This window comes from Balaenoptera ricei, chromosome 20 (assembly GCF_028023285.1).
Source record: "Balaenoptera ricei isolate mBalRic1 chromosome 20, mBalRic1.hap2, whole genome shotgun sequence".
In the NCBI taxonomy this organism is placed as follows: Eukaryota; Metazoa; Chordata; class Mammalia; order Artiodactyla; family Balaenopteridae; genus Balaenoptera; species Balaenoptera ricei.
In genome coordinates this window covers 2,375,221-2,394,263 of record NC_082658.1, presented here as the reverse complement: position 1 = coordinate 2,394,263, position 19,043 = coordinate 2,375,221, and the positions used below count along the sequence as shown (strand labels likewise).

Below are 19,043 nucleotides of genomic sequence, written 5' to 3'. Positions count from 1 at the left end.
AACATTATATAAGTCTTATGAGTATGACATTATATTTTCACCTCTGTGTACCCTACAAAGTAAAGAGTACCTTTTATACTTGCAGAATTATGCACTGTTCTGGACTGGGTTGCCAGAAGGGTCCTTTTTCTTATTTTTCGTCGTGTGCAGCATTTCTCCTTACATCGCCATGAACAGTGTCAGCGATTACAAAGTAAGAAACGAGGGAAAAAAGAAAAGAAACTCGGGGACTTCAGTAGTTGTATTTTAAATGCTATGTGTTGTCTCACAGGAAAACCTTTTAACATATGTTTAAATTAGATAATGTACTTAAACATTATTTCTATCAAGTCAGAAATTTTTCTTCTAAAAACACAAAGTACTTTTTTACTTCAAAATGACAGGAAAAGTGCAATAATCTGGTAGGGACTCAAATTAATCTAAACCTTTAAAGGGGAATATTACAAAACTTTCAACTACATTATTTCCTAACTACAAGGAAGAAATCATCTATGTCGTAATTGAGGACCAAAGTTAAGACTTGAAGCCACTTTCTACCGTGGAGAATACAGTTTTTTGGTTGTATTTGTATTTGGTCATGCTCATTAACCAGGCAAAACAGTTACATCGAATTCAGATAAGTCATCTCTTACAATTCTGAGTCATTAACTCTCCCCGAGCATGTCTGGATAATGAAGAACTTGCTGTTCTTCAGATTACAAAATACCATTTCTTTTGAAGGAGACTTATGCCTTGATCATTAGGAGGTCTACTGCTCTATTTGTTCTTCATGAGCTGAAGTGGTTTTGTGACTCAAATCTATCAAATAAAATAATACTCAGTTTCAAAATGCCCACCTTGATGGAATTGGCTCTTTAGACCTCAGCTTCCTAAACAACGTGCACAGAATTAAAATTATTAAAACTTAAAAATATTAGATTTTTAAAAATAGGTTTTAAAATATTATATTAACAATTTTTAAGTATTCGAATATTAGATTATATTTATCTTTGCAAATCTTCCGATGTGTTTGCTTTGGATTTGGATTTCAACTGAATCTATGTATACGCTGTGTTTTTCCATTAGAAGAGAACTAAGTCCCAGCTGTGGATTTCAGGACTCTTCCCTTCTGCTTACTGGTGTGGTCAGGCCCTGGTGGACGTTAACCTCTACAATTTCATTCTCCTTTCAATGTATTCAGTTTTCTACGCAGCAAACATGGTGCACATTCATCTCACAAGTCGAGCTGTGCTTGCTTTGGTGAGTAGTACATGACATAGACGGTGTCTTATACGGGAACTCATAATAAATTTTAATATTGGTGCAATTTCATATAAGCATGAGGTTTTCAGTTTTATTTTGTCATACACCCAAACAAAAACCATGCAAAGTGCATGTGTAATGAGAAAAATAAAAATTTCTGTAACCTTGCCCTCAGTTTAGATTTCATTTTTTGACTTTGATATTTATTTGTATTATCTTCAGGCTGTCATTACGCTTGGTTACGCAGTTTCTCTTGTCTTCCTGACATACGTGGTATCATTTATTTTTCGGAAGAGGAGAAAAAATAGTGGCCTTTGGTCATTTTGCTTCTATATGGTAAGTATTTGCACAGAGTTCTTTTTTAAACTTTTAATGTTACGTTAACTATAGTCACGTTTACCTTGAGCGATGGGGAAAATTAATACCTTAAAATTACACCCTAGAAAGGGGAGGGGATGTAACATGTTACGGAGTCAAAGATGTTCCCGGAGAATTCATGTACAGCCTTGACTAGAATTGATGGAGAACCTTGCAGAGGACCTGATGCCCCAGATGCTATCACTGAGTTACTGGATCCTTCAGAGCACAGGGCTTCCTGGCAACACTAGAACCAAAACTGGCTTTATAGCGTTTGACAGTACAATCCATTTCTGCAGTCTTCACGAAGGTCTCTCTTAAACTCAGACTCTAATAATTTCGGAGATCAAAGAGGTTTTTATACCTCTGCCAGAGGAAGTATTTGTAAATATAAATGAAAGATTACTGAAAGTCCAAGATTACTCAAAACTTGGATGGAAATGTTTACCAAGACTCGGGAGATGCCTAATCTCAGCATTTCTGGTGCTTTTTAGCTGAAATCCCCAGCTGGTGGTTAAATGTCTGTCTTGTAAACACAGCTCCCAACTCTTGGGAGTGGGAGTCCTGAAATCATGAGAGGAACCCAACCAAAGCCCATCTGCTAAGAAAATAGGTATGACATCATCCATCGATTTCTATAAGAAATTAGCCTTGGACTGTTCTGGTCAGCAGTTAGCTGTTGACTTATCCCTTCTCAGTGGACAGTATTCTGATTTGGTGTCTCTAGATTGTATTTCTTGGTATTCAGCAGGTAGTGCCTATAGAGATACCTTACTTGGAAGACTGGCTTTGAGGCAATCATGAAGATTTGGTGCACCCAAAGTCTTTGTATTCATGCTTTGCATTGGGAATTTTTTTTGTTCAGTCAACAGACTTAATGCTTTTGCCTAATGTAAACCCAGATACTGGGTAAGCAGAACAGATATCAGTCTGACTAATAGTTGATTTCTTTTCAGTCCGTACTCTTGAATATGTCCAGAAAAGGTGGACGAAGAATTCGTGTCCACACTTTGTGTATTCTAGTAGTTTCAACTCTGAACAAAGTCTCTTTTGGAGCCGATGTTCAAGCAGTGTCAGTGTTATTGGCCAGTACAGCTGTTGACAGGTCTGTTACTGTCAGGATGAGTGAGGGATGAAATATCCTAGTGAGTGACCTCAGAGACACTCTTTGAGCGTATTGGTCTTCAGTCCTAAGTCATCAGTAGCCTGGAGTCATGGTTCCTTTTTCTCTACTCTTTGTTTGGGCTCTCCTTAAACAGAAACCACTCCGGGCTGAGATAAATGGGTGTCTAGATTAATGCCTTTTTGCTATGTGTCAAGCGAGAAGTCAGCCCTTGGTTTACCATACACTCACCATTCATCCTGGTTTGTACAGATGTGACAGTTTCTCAGATGAGGGCACACTCAACATCACCAGTAGAACCACACCTTCCTTACCCCTTTATCCTTCAGCTTTCAATGGAGAAGCAGAGTAGGGGTGGAGCTTTTCTTATGAATGCAGGCTCCGGAGGGATGTTTGGGTTGGAAAAAATGGGAAAGAATTTTCTCAGCCAGGTTTCAAAGTGCATCACCTCCAACAGGATATGACAGACCTTCCAGAACTTGATACACCAGAGTCTGCCAGAGCAGTAGCTTTCATCTCTTGGCTTAGAGAGCAGAGACCATTTTTTCCCTAATTCTTTACATAATAAGGGATGAAAGACTAATGAGGGCAAAGTTCCTTCAATTCATGGTAGAAGGCAGAATCAAATCTGCGTTATCTTATCGTGAATTCCTCCTGTGTAATTCCTCAGCTTCCAGTGAATAAATGAACAAACGAAGAAATTTGACTTTGTTATTTCTAAGGAAAGTCATGATAATACAGACATCTTTTCTATTAGGTTTGTGGATTAATGTGATGATTAAGATCTTCTTACTGTGACATGAGCAAGCTTTAGCAGATAAAGGACCACGGCAGAGGAGTGAACATTTGACTCTCAAAAACCCTCTCTTTCAAATCGAAATATATCTACAGATGATTGGATACCTTTTTTCCTTTGCTGCTAATTATTTTTGAATTATTATGGATTAAAATAAGACAAAGCAGTATTGCAAAACCAAAGTAAATTTTGTAAAATAAAAATTTCTTTGTTCAAAATGTAAAAAACACACCATAGTATTACAGTATAATACTTATTTATGTTTTCTGATTATTTTCCCTTTTCCTGTCTCATCTTTGTCTACTCCAGCATACTTGCCCATTTCATTTTTATAGCATTGAAGAGAAGCTACATAGTCATGGAATATTGAAGTGTCAGATTTGAAGAAAAGTCAAGATTTTCTAGTATAATTCACCTCATTTGATGGAGGGGAAAAAGTTAAGAAACCTGTTTAAAGTCACACAAAAATTAGTGACAGACTCAGGAATAAAATTGAGGTCCAGGAAGTCTATTTGGTCATTTTAGCTTTCACCTTAATCTCCAGATGTTTCATCTAAAGATTTTCTGTTGGAAGCTGAAGGTCATATATATTCTCATTAACAAAAGCTCCTCCCTTCCCTTCTCCCTTTGAAAGGGGTGTATCTGCATATGGAAAAATTCTCGTGCATTTGATGAGAACACCTACATCTTAAGTATTTTCTCAAATATCAATGGACTGAGTATGTATGACGTGTAATATATTTCAACTTGCCTTGTAGACTGCAGTCATCACATTTGGCATCATTATAATAAATCAATTCGACTTCCGTGTCTTGATGGTTTGCATGGTATTAGTTCCCTCAATGACCTTGGGTGGATTTATAGGTTTTTTGGAAGAGGTAAGAAATGTTACCGTGTCATTAATTTTGAATGTGCAGCCTATTGAAGTGCTTTGCCTAAATCTGTAAAGACAGAAAAGAGGCTAGTGTTTTCCTGGGGCTGAGGTGGGAATGGGGGGCGATATCTCTTTGGGGTGATAGAAATGTTCTTAAGTTGAATTGTGGTGACGCTCTCACAACTCTGTAAATTTACTAAAAATCCTTGAATCGTACACTTAAAATGAGTGAATTTTATGGCATGAAAATTTAACCTCAACAGCGCTATTTAAAAAGCCTTTTATTTTTTGTCTTTGCAGAGAGTCCACAAATACCAAATAAAATATCAAGACCCAAACTATGACCTGAATGCAACTGATCTTCTAGTATGCCTAATAGTAAGAAGGTTTTTCTATCTCATCGCCTACTTTTTGGATAGTTATCATTTACTGTAATAACTCCTTGTTCTTGTCTGAAGTGTGCCAACTTTGAAAGTGTTTTTAAGAAAGTCAGATAAAGCAATTACATTCAGACACGATTCTAAATCCTAGTTATTTTTATATGCCTGAATGGACTGCGTAAGTCCAGAATTCAGTATAAAATTAGTTTTTCATGGTTATTTATCCTGTCTACTGCCCCCTCCAAATTTGAGAGAGCTTGTAAAAGAACACATACACTATAACTTAAATCCTTTGCATTAGAGATAAAAAAGCAAGTCAAAAAAAGAATGAAAGGGAAAAATGATTATACTAGTATGTTTAGGCTGAAGAAAACTACTGTCTTTGCATATGTGTGAGTACTTTTCTAGGCATAGAGCAAAAATAAAAGTCCTTGCCCTCATGGGGCTTAAATTCTGGTGGAAGGAGACAGGTAATAAACTAAATAAATAACACATGCTGGGTAAGATGGGTGCTCAGGAAAGGATGAACTTTGAAAATAAAGACCTGAAAGAGGCAAGGAAGCAAGCTGCAGAGATATCACGGGAGGAGCGTTCCCATAGGAGGGGAGAGGGTGACCCTGGCTTGTTTCAGGGTCAGCCAGGAGGCCAGTGTGGTTGGGGCAGAGTAACCACGGGGGAGAGTGGTACAAGAGAAGGTCACAGACGTAGCAGAGACAAGTGCGGGGCGGACAGAGGAGTTACACAGAGATTCTGGGTCACGTTAAGAACCTTGAGTTTACTTTTCATAATCAAGGAGTCATCGGAGGGTTTCAAGTGAAGCGATGTGCTGTGACATGGTTTAAAAGAACAGCTGTAGTTACTGTGTTGAGAATAGATGTTTGGGGCAAGGGAAGAAGAGGGAGACCCAGTAGCAAGGGGCTGTAATATCAATATTGAGCCATCACAGCGACCTGGGCCGGGGCAGGAGCAGCGCCAGGAGGGGTGAGGGGCCCTTGGGTTCCGGATAATTTTGAAATTAGGAGCAGATTACCTTTGCTAACGGACTGGATGTAGGCTGTATAAGAAGAAAGAAGGCCGGTTCCACCAAGCTGGATTGTTACTGTATAACTGGAATCCTCCCCTGATTTTTAAGAATGATTCACATCTATTTTATCCAAAGACTGAAAGACCACAGATTTGATTCGAATGTTTCAATAATGTTTGTGAACTTATGCCTCAATGTAACAGTGTTTCTCTGCTCCTAGCCTTACTTTCAGGCTTTGCTTTTCGTTTTTGTTCTACGATGCTTGGAAATAAAGTGTGGAAAGAAAATAATGCAAAAGGATCCTGTTTTCAGGTTGGCATAAAACTTACTTTCATACTTAATACCGTATTTTCATATTCCTAGATAGTGGCTGCACCACTGCCCTCAAATTACTGATCTATATTGACAATTTATATTGACTGTAAACAGCATGATGATTTTCATGATGGTCAGTGGATTTCTGGCTGAACTGCCAGGAAATAGGAAACCCAGGCAGAGTTCTGCCACTAATGAGCTGAAGGGAGCTTTCAGCCTCTCAAAAATCTAATGAGTACTCAAATATGCCATCCTCGCATTCAAGAGGATAGCACATGCTTGACCAGAAGAGATGGGATGGAGTTGGTTTAGCAGCATAGCTCAGAGTGCTTCACCACTGGAGGGAATCCAGGTAAAAGGTACTAGGCAGATACTGGGTGTGAGTAACGTGGGCTCACATTCTACAGAGAAAATGCAGGTGCCCTGACTTTTAAGGAAGCAGCAGGACTTGCTGACAAATTTGAAAGGGTCAAAGATGCTTATTAGGAGAATGGCAGCAACACTGAGAAAGGGATTTGGCTGCGGGGACGGACCTTCTTGGCAAAAGCAGAAGCCATATTCACAGAGCCATCATCATGACCAGTGTATTGAAAGAAAGGTCCATGGTGAAATCACCGAGAAGCTGATTTTTGATGCATCTTTGACACCTAGAAAAATCACATGTTGTGTATTTCATTTTCTCTGCAGAATTTCCCCTAAAAGTAGAGATGGTCGTCCAAATCCAGAAGAACCTGTAGAGGAAGATGAAGATGTTCAGGCAGAAAGAATAAGAACGGCAACTGCCCTAACCATTTCCACAGAGGAGGTAGAAAAGCAAGCGACAGAATGGGTGTTAGCGGAGCTCTTCGAGGGCGGTCAAGAATGGGGGTTGATAATGCTGGGTTTCGTTTAGAAAGTTTGCAGTTTGGTGCATTCAAGTAATTCTTAAACATGCAGGCGCCTCTTTTGAGGGTCCTGGATGCTCAGAGAACACAAATCACAGTGGTTTTATTTTTCTGAGAAAAATGGGCTTGGATATGTAGAGCTATAATTTCAAAACCAAAATTTTCATGAGTTGAAGAATTTATGTGACATTTGTTATAAAATGCCAGGTAGAGACTAAGATTTTAAGGGTTACTCTTCGGTTCGATTTTGATGTGGTGGTGTTTCTGTGAGCTCGGATACTTCTGCTCCGGGAAGGCAAAGAGGCGGCATGAAGCTATGCTGTTATTTAGAAGCTAAGCTATGAAGCTATGCTGTTGACTCCGTCCATTGAGAAGCGAGAAGTATTGTCGGTGTCCATGAATGCAAGTTACGTTCGAAACAAGCAATATGGATGACAGGCAACTCAAAATGTGGTTTGGTTCATGACGTAGGGCAGGAGAGGTTCCAGCAGGGGGAACACAGAAACGTAAAGTCTCTGGAGTTTAAGAGGAAAATCACGCTGTCGTCTATTCCAGAAACCAGTCATAATTGCTAGCTGTCTACACAAAGAATATGCAGGCCAGAAGAAAAGGTGCTTTTCAAGGAGGAAGAAGAAAATAGCAGCAAGAAATGTCTCCTTCTGTGTTAAAAAAGGTTTGGAAGAGTCACTTTTTAAATTCGCCATTATTTTGAGAAAGGCCCACTGAGCATCTAGGTTACAGGCACCGTTGTACTTGCTGAAGCATTCATTCATTCATTCATTCAACATATATGGTTTGAGTGTGCCAGGGGCTCTTTTAGGATCTGGAAATATAATTATGAAACAAACAGGCAAGTTCCTGACCTCATGGATTTTACATCCTCAGGGGGGTCGATAAACAAAAATGACTTATCAAGAGAAGTTTCAGATGTCATGCTGGCAAGTTCTGTGTGGAGCATTCAAGTATGCGAAATGACGGGAGTGACTTGGGCTGCATCCACTTAGGGTTAGGGGAGACGTTTCTTGAGCAGAGACATTTAAGCCAAGATCTAGGTGATAACGAGGTGCCAGCTACGTGAGCATGAAGAGATAAGAGAACCTCAGGCGGAGGAGACAGCAAGGGCAGGGACTCAGACACAGGCCCGCCTTTGGAGTGGTTAAGGCACAAACGGAGGTCAGCGGATGCCCCCGTGAACAGAAGGGGTGCAGTCAAAGAGGTGAGCAGGGCCCGATGAGGTGCAGCTTTGTGAAAAACAGCAGAGTTTAGACTTTATACCAAGTTAGTGGAATGCCACCAGAGGGTTTTTAGAGGCTTTTTGCCACCATTTAATTGGTACTTTGAAAAATATTACACCCTGGTTCTTGTTTGTTCATGAATTTGGGTGGTGGACAAGTCAAGAGGCTTTCATACCAGTTCAGATGAAAGATGATAGTGACACAGACACAAGTGGTGGAATTTGGGATGGAGAAAATGTCCCCGACTTCCCAAGTTTAGGAATGCATTTAGGTACTCAGCACATCAGCCATCTGCTATAAAAAAATATCTGGGCACGTTTTTTTCGCTGAAAACGTAATCTGAAAAAAAAAAAAAAAAAAGACCTATGTATTGATAGCAAATATCAATCACTAAGCTTTTTCAAAAATGTTTTATATAATTATAGGGGTTAAAGAACATGTTTTGGTGACATGGATTACATATACATTATAAATTTCAAAGTGGTACTGAGGGATGCACATATATCTCAGAAACTTATTGAAGAAACATGTTTATGTTATTCTTTTACTTCCAATATTGATAATGGGTAATTCTCTTTCAGGTGAAATTTTGGGATTGCTAGGACCTAATGGCGCTGGTAAAAGCTCATCTATTAGAATGATATCTGGGGTCATGAAGCCAACAGCTGGAGAGGTAGTGAAAATGAAGAAATGGTTTCCATTCCCAAAATAGACATGTTATAATATATATGGGTTATATCCTTGTAAGAGTGTACTTTTAGTAGTTTAAATAGTTTTTTATAATAAACATATGAAGTAATTTCTGTAATATTTCTCAAAAAATTTGGGTGATTTTTAGCTACAAGTCAGTTTCTTGAGTAATCATGTGATTGGAGAAAAGCTTGCACGTTTCTAAAACCAGTTCACTTTCTTAGGTGGAACTGACCGGATACGGTTCGGTTTTGGGTCATCAGGGGGATGGCAGCGTCCGGTTCCTGGGCTACTGTCCCCAGGAGAACGTGCTGTGGCCCATCCTGACAGCGCGCGAACATCTGGAGGTGTTCGCCGCGGTGAAAGGGCTGCGTAAAGCGGACGCCAGCGTTGCCATTTCACGGTACTGTGCGGTCATGAGGTTCCTCTGTGCCGAGATGCAGGGAGGCTGTACCATCACGAATAAAGAGTGGAGAGTAGGAGTGACGTCTGCACCTTTCAGGGAGCGTCAGGGGTAGAGCAGGGATGGAGGACAGGGTCTTGTTTCCTGCATCCCTGACCGAGGGATCTTTAAAAAAAAATAATTCCATAGAATAATTGTCAATGTCAAATGATACCATATGATATCACTTATATGTGGAATCTATCAATAAAATACGACATAAATGAACTTATCCATGAAACAGAAACAGACTCACAGACGTAGAAAACAGACTGGTGGTTGCCAAGGGGGAGGGGCGAGGGGGGAGGGATGGAGTGGGAGTTTGGGGTTAGCAGATGCAAACTATTATATACAGGATGGATGAACAACAAGGACCTACCGTACAGCACAGGGAACTGTATTCAATGTCCTGTGATAAACCATAATGGAAAAGAATCTGAAAAAGAATGGATATATGTATATGAACGGAATCACTTTGCTGTACAGCAGAAATTAATACATTGCAAATCAACTATACTTCAATAAAATACATTTTTAAAATGTTAAATGAGTGAATAATCATGAATAATCATCTATTTCAGTTAGAATTCTAGTTAGTTTCAAAATTTTTTTATGAGATGAAAATCTCTCATGCTCAAAATAAACTTTTTTCTTTGATCATCAGTTTTGAGAATAATAGTGCCAAGGAGGGAACTCCAGTGCTGTAACCCTTGCATGTGATTTGCCTTTCCCCAGATGCTCTTGATCTCATAGTCTCATCCTGTTTCCCATCAGATTGGCGGACGCCTTCAAACTGCACGAACAGCTGAATGTTCCAGTGCAGAAATTAACAGCAGGAGCTACTAGAAAGGTCTGTGCGGTGCGGGATGCTATTCTGAGAGCTGATGGGCTGGTGGCAGCAAATAGCGGCGTTTCTCTGCATTTCAGTTGTGTTTTGTGCTGAGTATCCTGGGAGATCCGCCTGTCCTGCTTCTGGATGAACCGTCTACAGGCTTGGATCCAACAGAGCAGCAGCACATGTGGTGAGAAGTTATGACCCTCAGAGCCAGGAGGACAAACCTTATGTACAAGTAGCATTTTAAACTGATCTTGGAAAAGCGAATCCACTGGTTCCTAATTGAGTGGAAACAATCCATGTTATTAGGAAAACAAATATTTAACAGGTAGACTCTCTAATAGTGCTTTATACGCATGTGGTATTCACATGGGAAAAAAAAAAAAACACCTCTCGGTATTTTGTTGAAGTTTTAGGTCTTGCAATTTGGAATGTATTTTAATTTTGCCAATTATTGAGACGTCTATAACAGTTGCCTTAGAAACTATTAACTTGCTGATATCTTTTCCTCATTTCCTTTTTTCCCGGCTTTCACTAAATCTGTCAAATTTGTTGACCCAGGTTTTCTTAGTTTTTAAATTCTTTTTACTTTCCTATGTAGGACTTTCTATTTGGAATTATAAAATTCTCCAGTCCACTTTCATATTTGTGACCATCCAATATTTTCCCAACTTTTTTTTAAATCAAATTTTATTTCTTTATTTATTTAATCTTTTTGGCCGCGCTACACGGCATGCGGGATCTTAGTTCCCCGGCCAGGGATTGAACCCGTGCCCCCTGCGGTGGAGGCACGGAGCCATAACCACTGGACCACCAGGGAAGTCCCTCCCAACTTTTTAAAAGAACTTTGTTATGGAAATTTTATACAAATGGATAGAGAATTATTTATGAATCTATTAAACCAAGAGTTATTTGTATAAGGCCAATCTTCCTTCATCTTTACCCTCTGCCCCTTCTTTTCCCTACTCTCCCGTTATTTTGAAGCAAATACTAGGCAGTGTATCCTTCATGTATAAGCAGTTCAGTTAGCTTCTCCAAAAGAAATGGAGTTTTTTTTTATTAACTTAACCAGAATACCATTAGCACACCTAAAAATATTTTAAAACTTTTATCAAAACCTTCTTAGTATTCACATGTCCCTGTTTCTTTTTTAATTAGGATTTAAATATGATCCATAAATTGTATTTCATCTATAAAACTTCCCTTCTATCTCTTTTTTCCTACACTTTTTTAAAAAAATGGTGTTAATATTGGGGCTCCTTCAGGCAGACGATCCAGGCAGCCATTAAGAACACGGAGAGGGGCGCCCTCCTGACCACCCACTACCTGGCCGAGGCCGAGGCCGTGTGTGACCGTGTGGCCGTGATGGTGTCCGGAAGGCTGAGGTGGGTGTCTTTCCAGAGCCTGCACTTGACTTTCAGAACGAGATTTGCTATGAAAACGGCAAAAATCCCTGTGATCCGCTGGAGCCCTTCCTTTCCTCCACCTCAGGGACCCCCTTTCCCTACATTTGAAATTTAAGAATAACATGAAAAAATTTCAGGGGCAAGATTTTTTCCAGCATGTTTTCCTTTTTGCTCACAGATGCATCGGTTCCATCCAACACCTGAAAAACAACCTTGGCAAGGAGTACATCCTCGAACTAACAGTGAAGGAAACTTCTCAAGTGCCATTGGTCCACACCGAGGTTCTGAAGCTTTTCCCGCACGCTGCACAGCAGGAGAGGTGAAAGGAGCTTTTGATTGTGGACGAACGTGTTGGCTTTTCCCATCAGTGGTTTTTTTTCCTGCTCTGTGAGAAGTTCAGGGCTACTTGACTTCACAATCAAGTGAGGGACCTCAAAAATGGATTTAAGTCTTCCAGATTATGATATTTGGGAGCTACGCAGAAAGCTGTGCCCCCTAGGGAGACTTGGGGACACCCAGCCTGGGCCTCCTCGGCCATCCAAGGCTGGTCCCCAGCTCTGCAGGGGAACTTGCGAAAAACGGGGGAAGGGATTTCTGATGACTTGGAGCTACACAAGACTGCAGCGGGGCCCATGACACCTTCCTTAGGCTTCTCTAAAAGATGTAAATAGTTACAATTTTAAAGACGCAACTGTTTAGGATGAACCATCCTCATAGGAAAGAAACAGCAATTGAGACCATCAAAGAATGTCCCTTTCATGGAGTTTTCATGCCTCAAAATGTAGAATAGAAAGGCATATGTGTGTGAGCACATAGGAATATGGGTGTTGTTTTTTCAAGGGGAGGGCAGGGGCGTGGAGCAGGAACTGAGTCTGAAACTCCTTGGAGGGATAAGCACAGCAAAAAAGCAGGGCGTAACAGTGGCTGTTTGCCTTTTGGCACAGTTCAAATGTAATGGAATTATCTAAGGGATACGCCAGGGCACGTAATTCAGTCCTATTCCCAGACCCTCAGGGTCACAAATCCAAGAAGCGGTTTTGATGAATAGATGGAAAGGTCATGAGAGGGGGTGCTGGGCTGAAGAGGGCCCGACCGGGAGGTCTGGCAGCTTTAGGGCTGCCTGGGAGCATGGGGCCTGAGGTCATACAGCCAGGAGTAGCACAAGGAAACGATGGCAAAAATCAGTTCCGGCTCGTCCTCTCCTTTGAGGCGTCAACTACAAATTGGCACTTGCCATCTGCCTCTACAAGGGTTAAATCATGAACTGCTGCAGCTGCTGACTTTCAGCACCCCCTGAAAGGAATTCAGGGTGGAGATCAGGAATGAGGTGCTCTGTGCTCTGGGAAAAACTGGCAGAACAGGTCTTGAGATAGAAATTTTCAGAAGGTTTTATGAGCCCAATTCTTGTATCTCCTCCTATCTAGAAAAGCACTAAAATCCTTCATGGTGACGTCTGCTCCTCGTGACTAGCAGAAACCTGCAAAAAGTATGTGCTTGATTGCATGTACTCCCCTTCACCAAAATCACATACATACTGACCTTACCCCCTGCCTCTTTGGAGCAGTTTCTCAGAGCTCTCTGAAATACTGTCTCCCAGGCTAGAGTCCTCATGTTGCCCCAAATAAAACTTAACTCACAGCTTTCACGTTGTGCATTTTTAAGTCAGCAGATGTCAGGAAAGTTTTGTTTAGAGGGATTTGAATCCCTACACTATTATGACTCTCAGTCTCAACTTTGTATCTTTCCTTCACTTTCTGGTGACAAGGATGAAATATTAAGTTGGGATTCGTTCCAACCTAATTTGAACTAACCAAAGGGATTCGTTCAGAATATCTGTGTTCCACAAGAAAAAGGTTTGCATAGACTAAGCATAAAAGTAATTATACTGGATCATTTCCAACCACCAGCCACCAAAGCCACTGTAAGAAATGTCCATTGATAAATTATCTGTTTCAGATTGAAGCCATACATTAATTTGCATTAATTTTATTTTTAAAAGGAAATTGCTGTTAATGTCAACATTTATTTTGATGGTCATTTTTTTCCCTTGAAACTCAAGGTCAAGTATGACATTTTTCTATTTCTAGGTATTCCTCCTTCTTGGCCTATAAACTGCCCACGGAGGATGTTCGCCCTCTGTCTCAGGCCTTTCACAAATTAGAAGCAGGTAAGAATGACCGTTTTTAAATAAAACTTCTGAAGAATTAATCAAAACTTAGATAATATTTTTGGATTTAACTTTATTTTTTTCATTTTTTAATTGAGGTACAGTTGATTTACAATATTATGTTAGTTTTAGGTGTACAACATAGTGATTCAAAATTTTTATAGATTATACTCCATTTAAAGTTATTATAAACTGTTGGCTATATTCCCTGTTCTGTACGATAGATCCTTGCAGCTTATTTATTTTATACATAGTAGTTTGTACCTCTAATCCCCTACCTTTATCATGCCTCCACCCCCCTTCCCTCTCCTGACCGGTAACCACTAGATTGTTCTCTAGATCTGTGAGTCTATTTGTGAAATGTTTCGTTATGTTCATTTGTTGTATTTTTCAGATTCCACACATAAGTGATAACATACAGTATTTGTCTTTGACTTACTTTACTAAGAATAATGCCCTCCAGGTCCATCCATGTTGTTGCAAATGGCAAAATTTCTTTTCTTTTTTTTTTTCCTGTGGCCGAGTAGTATTCCATTCTGTATAGATATGTACCACATCTTCTTTATCCATTCGTCTACAGATGGACACTTAGTTGCTTCCATATCTTGGCTACTGTAAGTAATGCTGTTATGAACATTGGGGTGCATGGATCTTTTCGAATCACTGTTTTTGTTTTCTTTGGATATATGCCCAGGAGTGGGATTGCTGGATCATATGGTAGCTCTAGTTTTAGTTTTTTGAGGAACCTCCATACTGTTCTCCATAGTGGCTGCACCAATTTGTATTCCCACCAACAGTGCAAGAGGGTTCCCTTTTCTCCACACCCTCTCCAGCATTTGTTATTTGTGGTCTTTTTGATGATACCCATTCTGACAAGTGTGAGGTGATATCTCATTGTGGTTCTGATTTGCATTTCTCTGATGATTAGTGATGTTGAGTATCTTTTCATGTTCCTTTGACCATCTGTATGTCTACTTTGGAAGAATATCTATTCAGGTCTTCTGCCTATTTTTTAATCAAGCTGTTTGTTTGGGTTTTTTTGGTTTTATATGAGCTGTTTATATATTTTAGATTTTAACCCCTTTTCAGTCATATCAAAAAGACCCCAAATAGCCAAAGCAATCTTGAGAAAGAAAAATGGAGCTAGAGGAATCAGGCTCCCTGACTTCAGACTATACTACAAAGCTACAGTAATCAAGACAGTATGGTACTGGCACAAAAACAGAAATATAGATCAATGGAACAGGATAGAAAACCCAGAGATAAACCCACGCACCTATGGTCACCTAATTTATGACAAAGGAGGCAAGGATATACAACAGAGAAAAGACAGTCTCTTCAATAAGTGGTGCTGGGAAAACTGGACAGCTACATGTAAAAGAATGAAATTAGAACACTCCTTAACACCATATAAAAATAAACTCAAAATGGATTAAAGACCTAAATGTAAGACCAGACACTATAAAACTCTTGGAGGAAAATATAGGAAGAACGCTCTTTGACATAAATCACAGCAAGATCTTTTTTTGAGCCACCTCCTAGAGTAATGAAAATAAAAACAAAAATAAACAAATGGGACCTAATGAAACTTAAAAGCTTTTGCACAGCAAAAAAAAACCATAACTGAAATGAAAACACAGCCCTCAGAATGGGAGAAAATATTTGCAAATGAAGCAACTGACAAGGGATTAATCTCCAAAATACATGAACAGCTCATGCAGCTCAATATCAAAAAAAAAACAACGCAATCAAAAAAAAAAAAGGATGGAAGACCTAAATAGACGTTTCTCCAAAGAAGACATACAGATGGCCAAGAGGCACATGAAAAGATGCTCAATATCCCTAATTATTAGAGAAATGCTGATCAGAATTACAATGAGGGGCTTCCCTGGTGGTGCAGTGGTTAATAATCCGCCTGCCAATGCAGGGGACACAGGTTTGAGCCCTGGTCTGGGAAGATCCCACATGCCACGGAGCAACTAAGCCCATGTGCCACAACTACTGAGCCTGCGCTCTAGAGCTCGTGAGCCACAGCTACTGAGCCCGCGTGCCACAACTACTGAAGCCCGCGTGCCTAGAGCCCATGCTCCAGAACAAGAGAAGCCACCGCAGTGAGAAGCCTGCGCACCGCAACAAAGAATAGCCCCCGCTCGCTGCAACTAGAGAAAGCCCGCATGCAGCAATGAAGACCCAATGCAGCCAAAATAATAATAATAATAATAATAATAAATAAATAATTTTTTTTAAGTTTAAAAAAAAAACTACAAGGAAGTATCACTTCACACCAGTCAGAATTGCCATCATCAAAAAATCTACAAACAATAAATGCTGGAGAGGGTGTGGAGAAAAGGGAACCCTCTTGCACTGTTGGTGGGAATGTAAATTGATACAGCCACTATGGAGAACAGTATGGAGGTTCCTTAAAAGACTAAAAATAGAACTACCATATGACCCAGCAATCCCACTACTGGGCATATAGCCTGAGAAAACCATAATTCAAAAAGACACATACACCCCAATGTTCATTGCAGCACTATTTACAATAGCCAGGACACAGAAGCAACCTAAATTTCCATAGACAGATGAATGGATAAAGAAGATGTGGTACATATGTACAATGGAATATTACTCAGCCATAAAAAGGAACGAAATAGGGTCATTTGTAGAGACGTGGATGGACTTAGAGACTGTCATACAGAGTGAAGTTAAGTCAGAAAGAGAAAAACAAATATCGTATATTAATGCATATATGTGGAATCTAGAAAAATGGTACAGATAAACCTATTTGCAGGGCAGGAATAGAGATGCAGACGTGTGGACACGGGGCTGGGGGGAGGGGGGATGAATTGGGAGATTGGGAATGACATATATACACTGCCATGTGTAAGATAGTTAGCTAGTGGGAACCTGCTGTATAGCACAGGGAGGTCAGCTCAGTGCTCTTTGGTGACCTAGGTGGGAAGGATGGTGTCAGGGGGAGGGAGGTCCGAGAGGGAGGGGATATATGTATATGTACAGCTGATTCACTTCATTGTACAGCAGAAACTAATACAACATTATAAACCAACTATACCCCAATAAAAAAAACAATAAATAATTATAATATCAACAAAAAAATACGTATTTATATTGATGCTATGACTTTTCACTACTACATTCTTTCACCAAGCATTTGTTCATTCAGCTCTATAGTCCATTTATATCAATTATTGGCAGTTTTGTTTCAGATGACTTTGAAAAGATGGTTGGTAATAGATAAATTGTAAGCATCTACTAATAGTCTTTTTTTTTTCAGTGAAACATAACTTTAACCTGGAAGAATACAACCTCTCTCAGTGCACCTTGGAAAAGGTGAGTCAACCTGTATGGTTTGGTATCATTCCTGTAAATTTCACATGAAAGTAGCGTGCATGCTTTCTGTTTATTTAGAAGACAATCAACAGCTTGCTAATTCTTTGTGCTTCTTCTTTGGCACATGTTTAGGTGTCCTTAGAGCTTTCTAAGGAGCAGGAGCTGGGAAATTTTGATGAAGAGGTTGATACAACCATGAGATGGAAACTCCTTCCTCATTCAGAAGACCCTTGAAACCTCAGACCTAATCATTCTTTGTTGATGTCTTATAAGCTTATGTCATATGTAATAATTAGCAGTGTATATAATTAAAAAATTATTAACATCAATATTAGGTATATTTTGTATATTTAGTCAATAAATGAATAAATTTAAAAAATTATTCTTCCCTTTAACTTTTGGAGTGGTAGAAGATCTATAATAAAGGCAATACAAAGTATTAGTAGAGATACCTGAAGAGCCATGCATAGGGTGTTGTGAAAATAAAGCCACACATTTGGAATTTTTTGAAATATGACTTTTTTAGAAGTATGACGACTTTCTAAAATTCCCTTGCTGACAAAGGTGAGGGACGTATTCAACAGCTAGAAACTGCATGATTGTTGCAGACCAGTTTGTGATACATTGGGTGTATGAGTTTGCTTTAATACACAGGTACAACCCAGGGTCTTCCTCTGAAACCTCTTCAGAAATTGTTTTAAAAGTCACAGGATTAGGAGTTCCTTGTATTCACAAATGAACAAGCATGTGCTTTGGAAAAGTAGTTCAAATATACCTTTTGAAAACAATGAGAATCACAGCAGTATTTGTTCAGATTTTCAAAAATTTGGGTATGTTCTTATGATTGTGGGGAGCACTGATTTCCTGTATCACCTGATCAGTAGTTTTCTGTGTATTTACTGCTATTTTAAGAAGATATATGCACACATGTGCGCATATCTTTTGTATTACTCAAAGTCTGTGCTAGCTTTACATATTATTTTATTTTTTCCCTTAAACAATAGCTATTTCATTTTGAATATCATCAGAAAATTTTTTGAAGACAAAGCAGTATTCTTGCTGCTTTCTGAGGGTGATACGTTGCATAACTTTTAAAAAAGTTGTTATGCTCATAGAAGAAAATGTGTATAATAGAGGAAAATATAGAAATTGAATGTACTGAATAAAAGAGTCACTACCATTTCTCCATACCCCCCAATCAACTATTTCCTTTTTTCTTTAGTGCATTTTTTACATGGTTAGAATCATGATAGTACATATAATTTCCTGATTAAATACATATGCATATTTGCTGATATAACATTGAAATTGTTTTAATTTACTTTTAAACTTATGGTGAGGTTGCAGCTTTATATGTTTGCATTTTATTTTGTGTTATTTGTATTCTTTGTTCATTTATGATTGTACTTTAATCTTTTTCTTATCCATTTTATAAACTTTTTACATGGTTAAATATTTTATCTGTGTATTTTACATATATCATAATTATATCTGGAACATTATATTTCCAAATCTATGATAAATGACTTATAGTTTACTGTTTATTCAGGAGCCCTTAGTACCCTACAAAAGTAAATCCATATCACAATGAGAGCTGATTTTAAAGTATTTCTAAACTCAAGCAATAAATAATCCTGTCTTGCTCAACTGTGTAACATGACAACATATACAATCATTTTACATAACAGTATGATGAAATCTTTACTTACACTCTTTATAAATGATATATTTTCTTAACTGTTATAGAAATATGTTTACAAAGTACTAAATAACCAATATCAGATGTAGTACTATGAATATTTTAAAAGATTAATCTGGATGTAGTTTGCTAAAACCATCATAATACAGTTGTTTTTGAAGATATTAACTTTTGTTTTTATTAGGATTGTGTTGAAGAGCAGGTGATTGGGTTCCAAAAGAGA

The 19,043-nt window shown here is 38.9% G+C and overlaps 1 protein-coding gene across 3 annotated transcripts in view; it reads left to right on the top strand.

Moving 5' to 3' along the window:
• Window positions 1–18,574, top strand: part of ABCA6 (ATP binding cassette subfamily A member 6) — a 59,758-nt gene extending 41,184 nt beyond the window's left edge. For all 3 annotated transcript variants that reach the window (XM_059908261.1, XM_059908260.1, XM_059908262.1), the window contains 17 exons: window positions 86–193; window positions 1,066–1,239; window positions 1,465–1,578; window positions 4,277–4,396; window positions 4,693–4,770; window positions 6,017–6,108; window positions 6,799–6,916; window positions 7,551–7,668; window positions 8,812–8,903; window positions 9,145–9,323; window positions 10,137–10,212; window positions 10,290–10,384; window positions 11,463–11,582; window positions 11,782–11,922; window positions 13,691–13,770; window positions 17,066–17,121; window positions 17,254–18,574. In XM_059908261.1, coding sequence (XP_059764244.1) covers window positions 86–193; window positions 1,066–1,239; window positions 1,465–1,578; window positions 4,277–4,396; window positions 4,693–4,770; window positions 6,017–6,108; window positions 6,799–6,916; window positions 7,551–7,668; window positions 8,812–8,903; window positions 9,145–9,323; window positions 10,137–10,212; window positions 10,290–10,384; window positions 11,463–11,582; window positions 11,782–11,922; window positions 13,691–13,770; window positions 17,066–17,121; window positions 17,254–17,355 — 1,863 coding nt within the window. In that variant the 3' untranslated portion in view covers window positions 17,356–18,574. The remainder of the gene's footprint in view (window positions 1–85; window positions 194–1,065; window positions 1,240–1,464; window positions 1,579–4,276; window positions 4,397–4,692; window positions 4,771–6,016; window positions 6,109–6,798; window positions 6,917–7,550; window positions 7,669–8,811; window positions 8,904–9,144; window positions 9,324–10,136; window positions 10,213–10,289; window positions 10,385–11,462; window positions 11,583–11,781; window positions 11,923–13,690; window positions 13,771–17,065; window positions 17,122–17,253) is intronic.
• The last annotated feature ends 469 nt before the right edge of the window (window positions 18,575–19,043 follow it).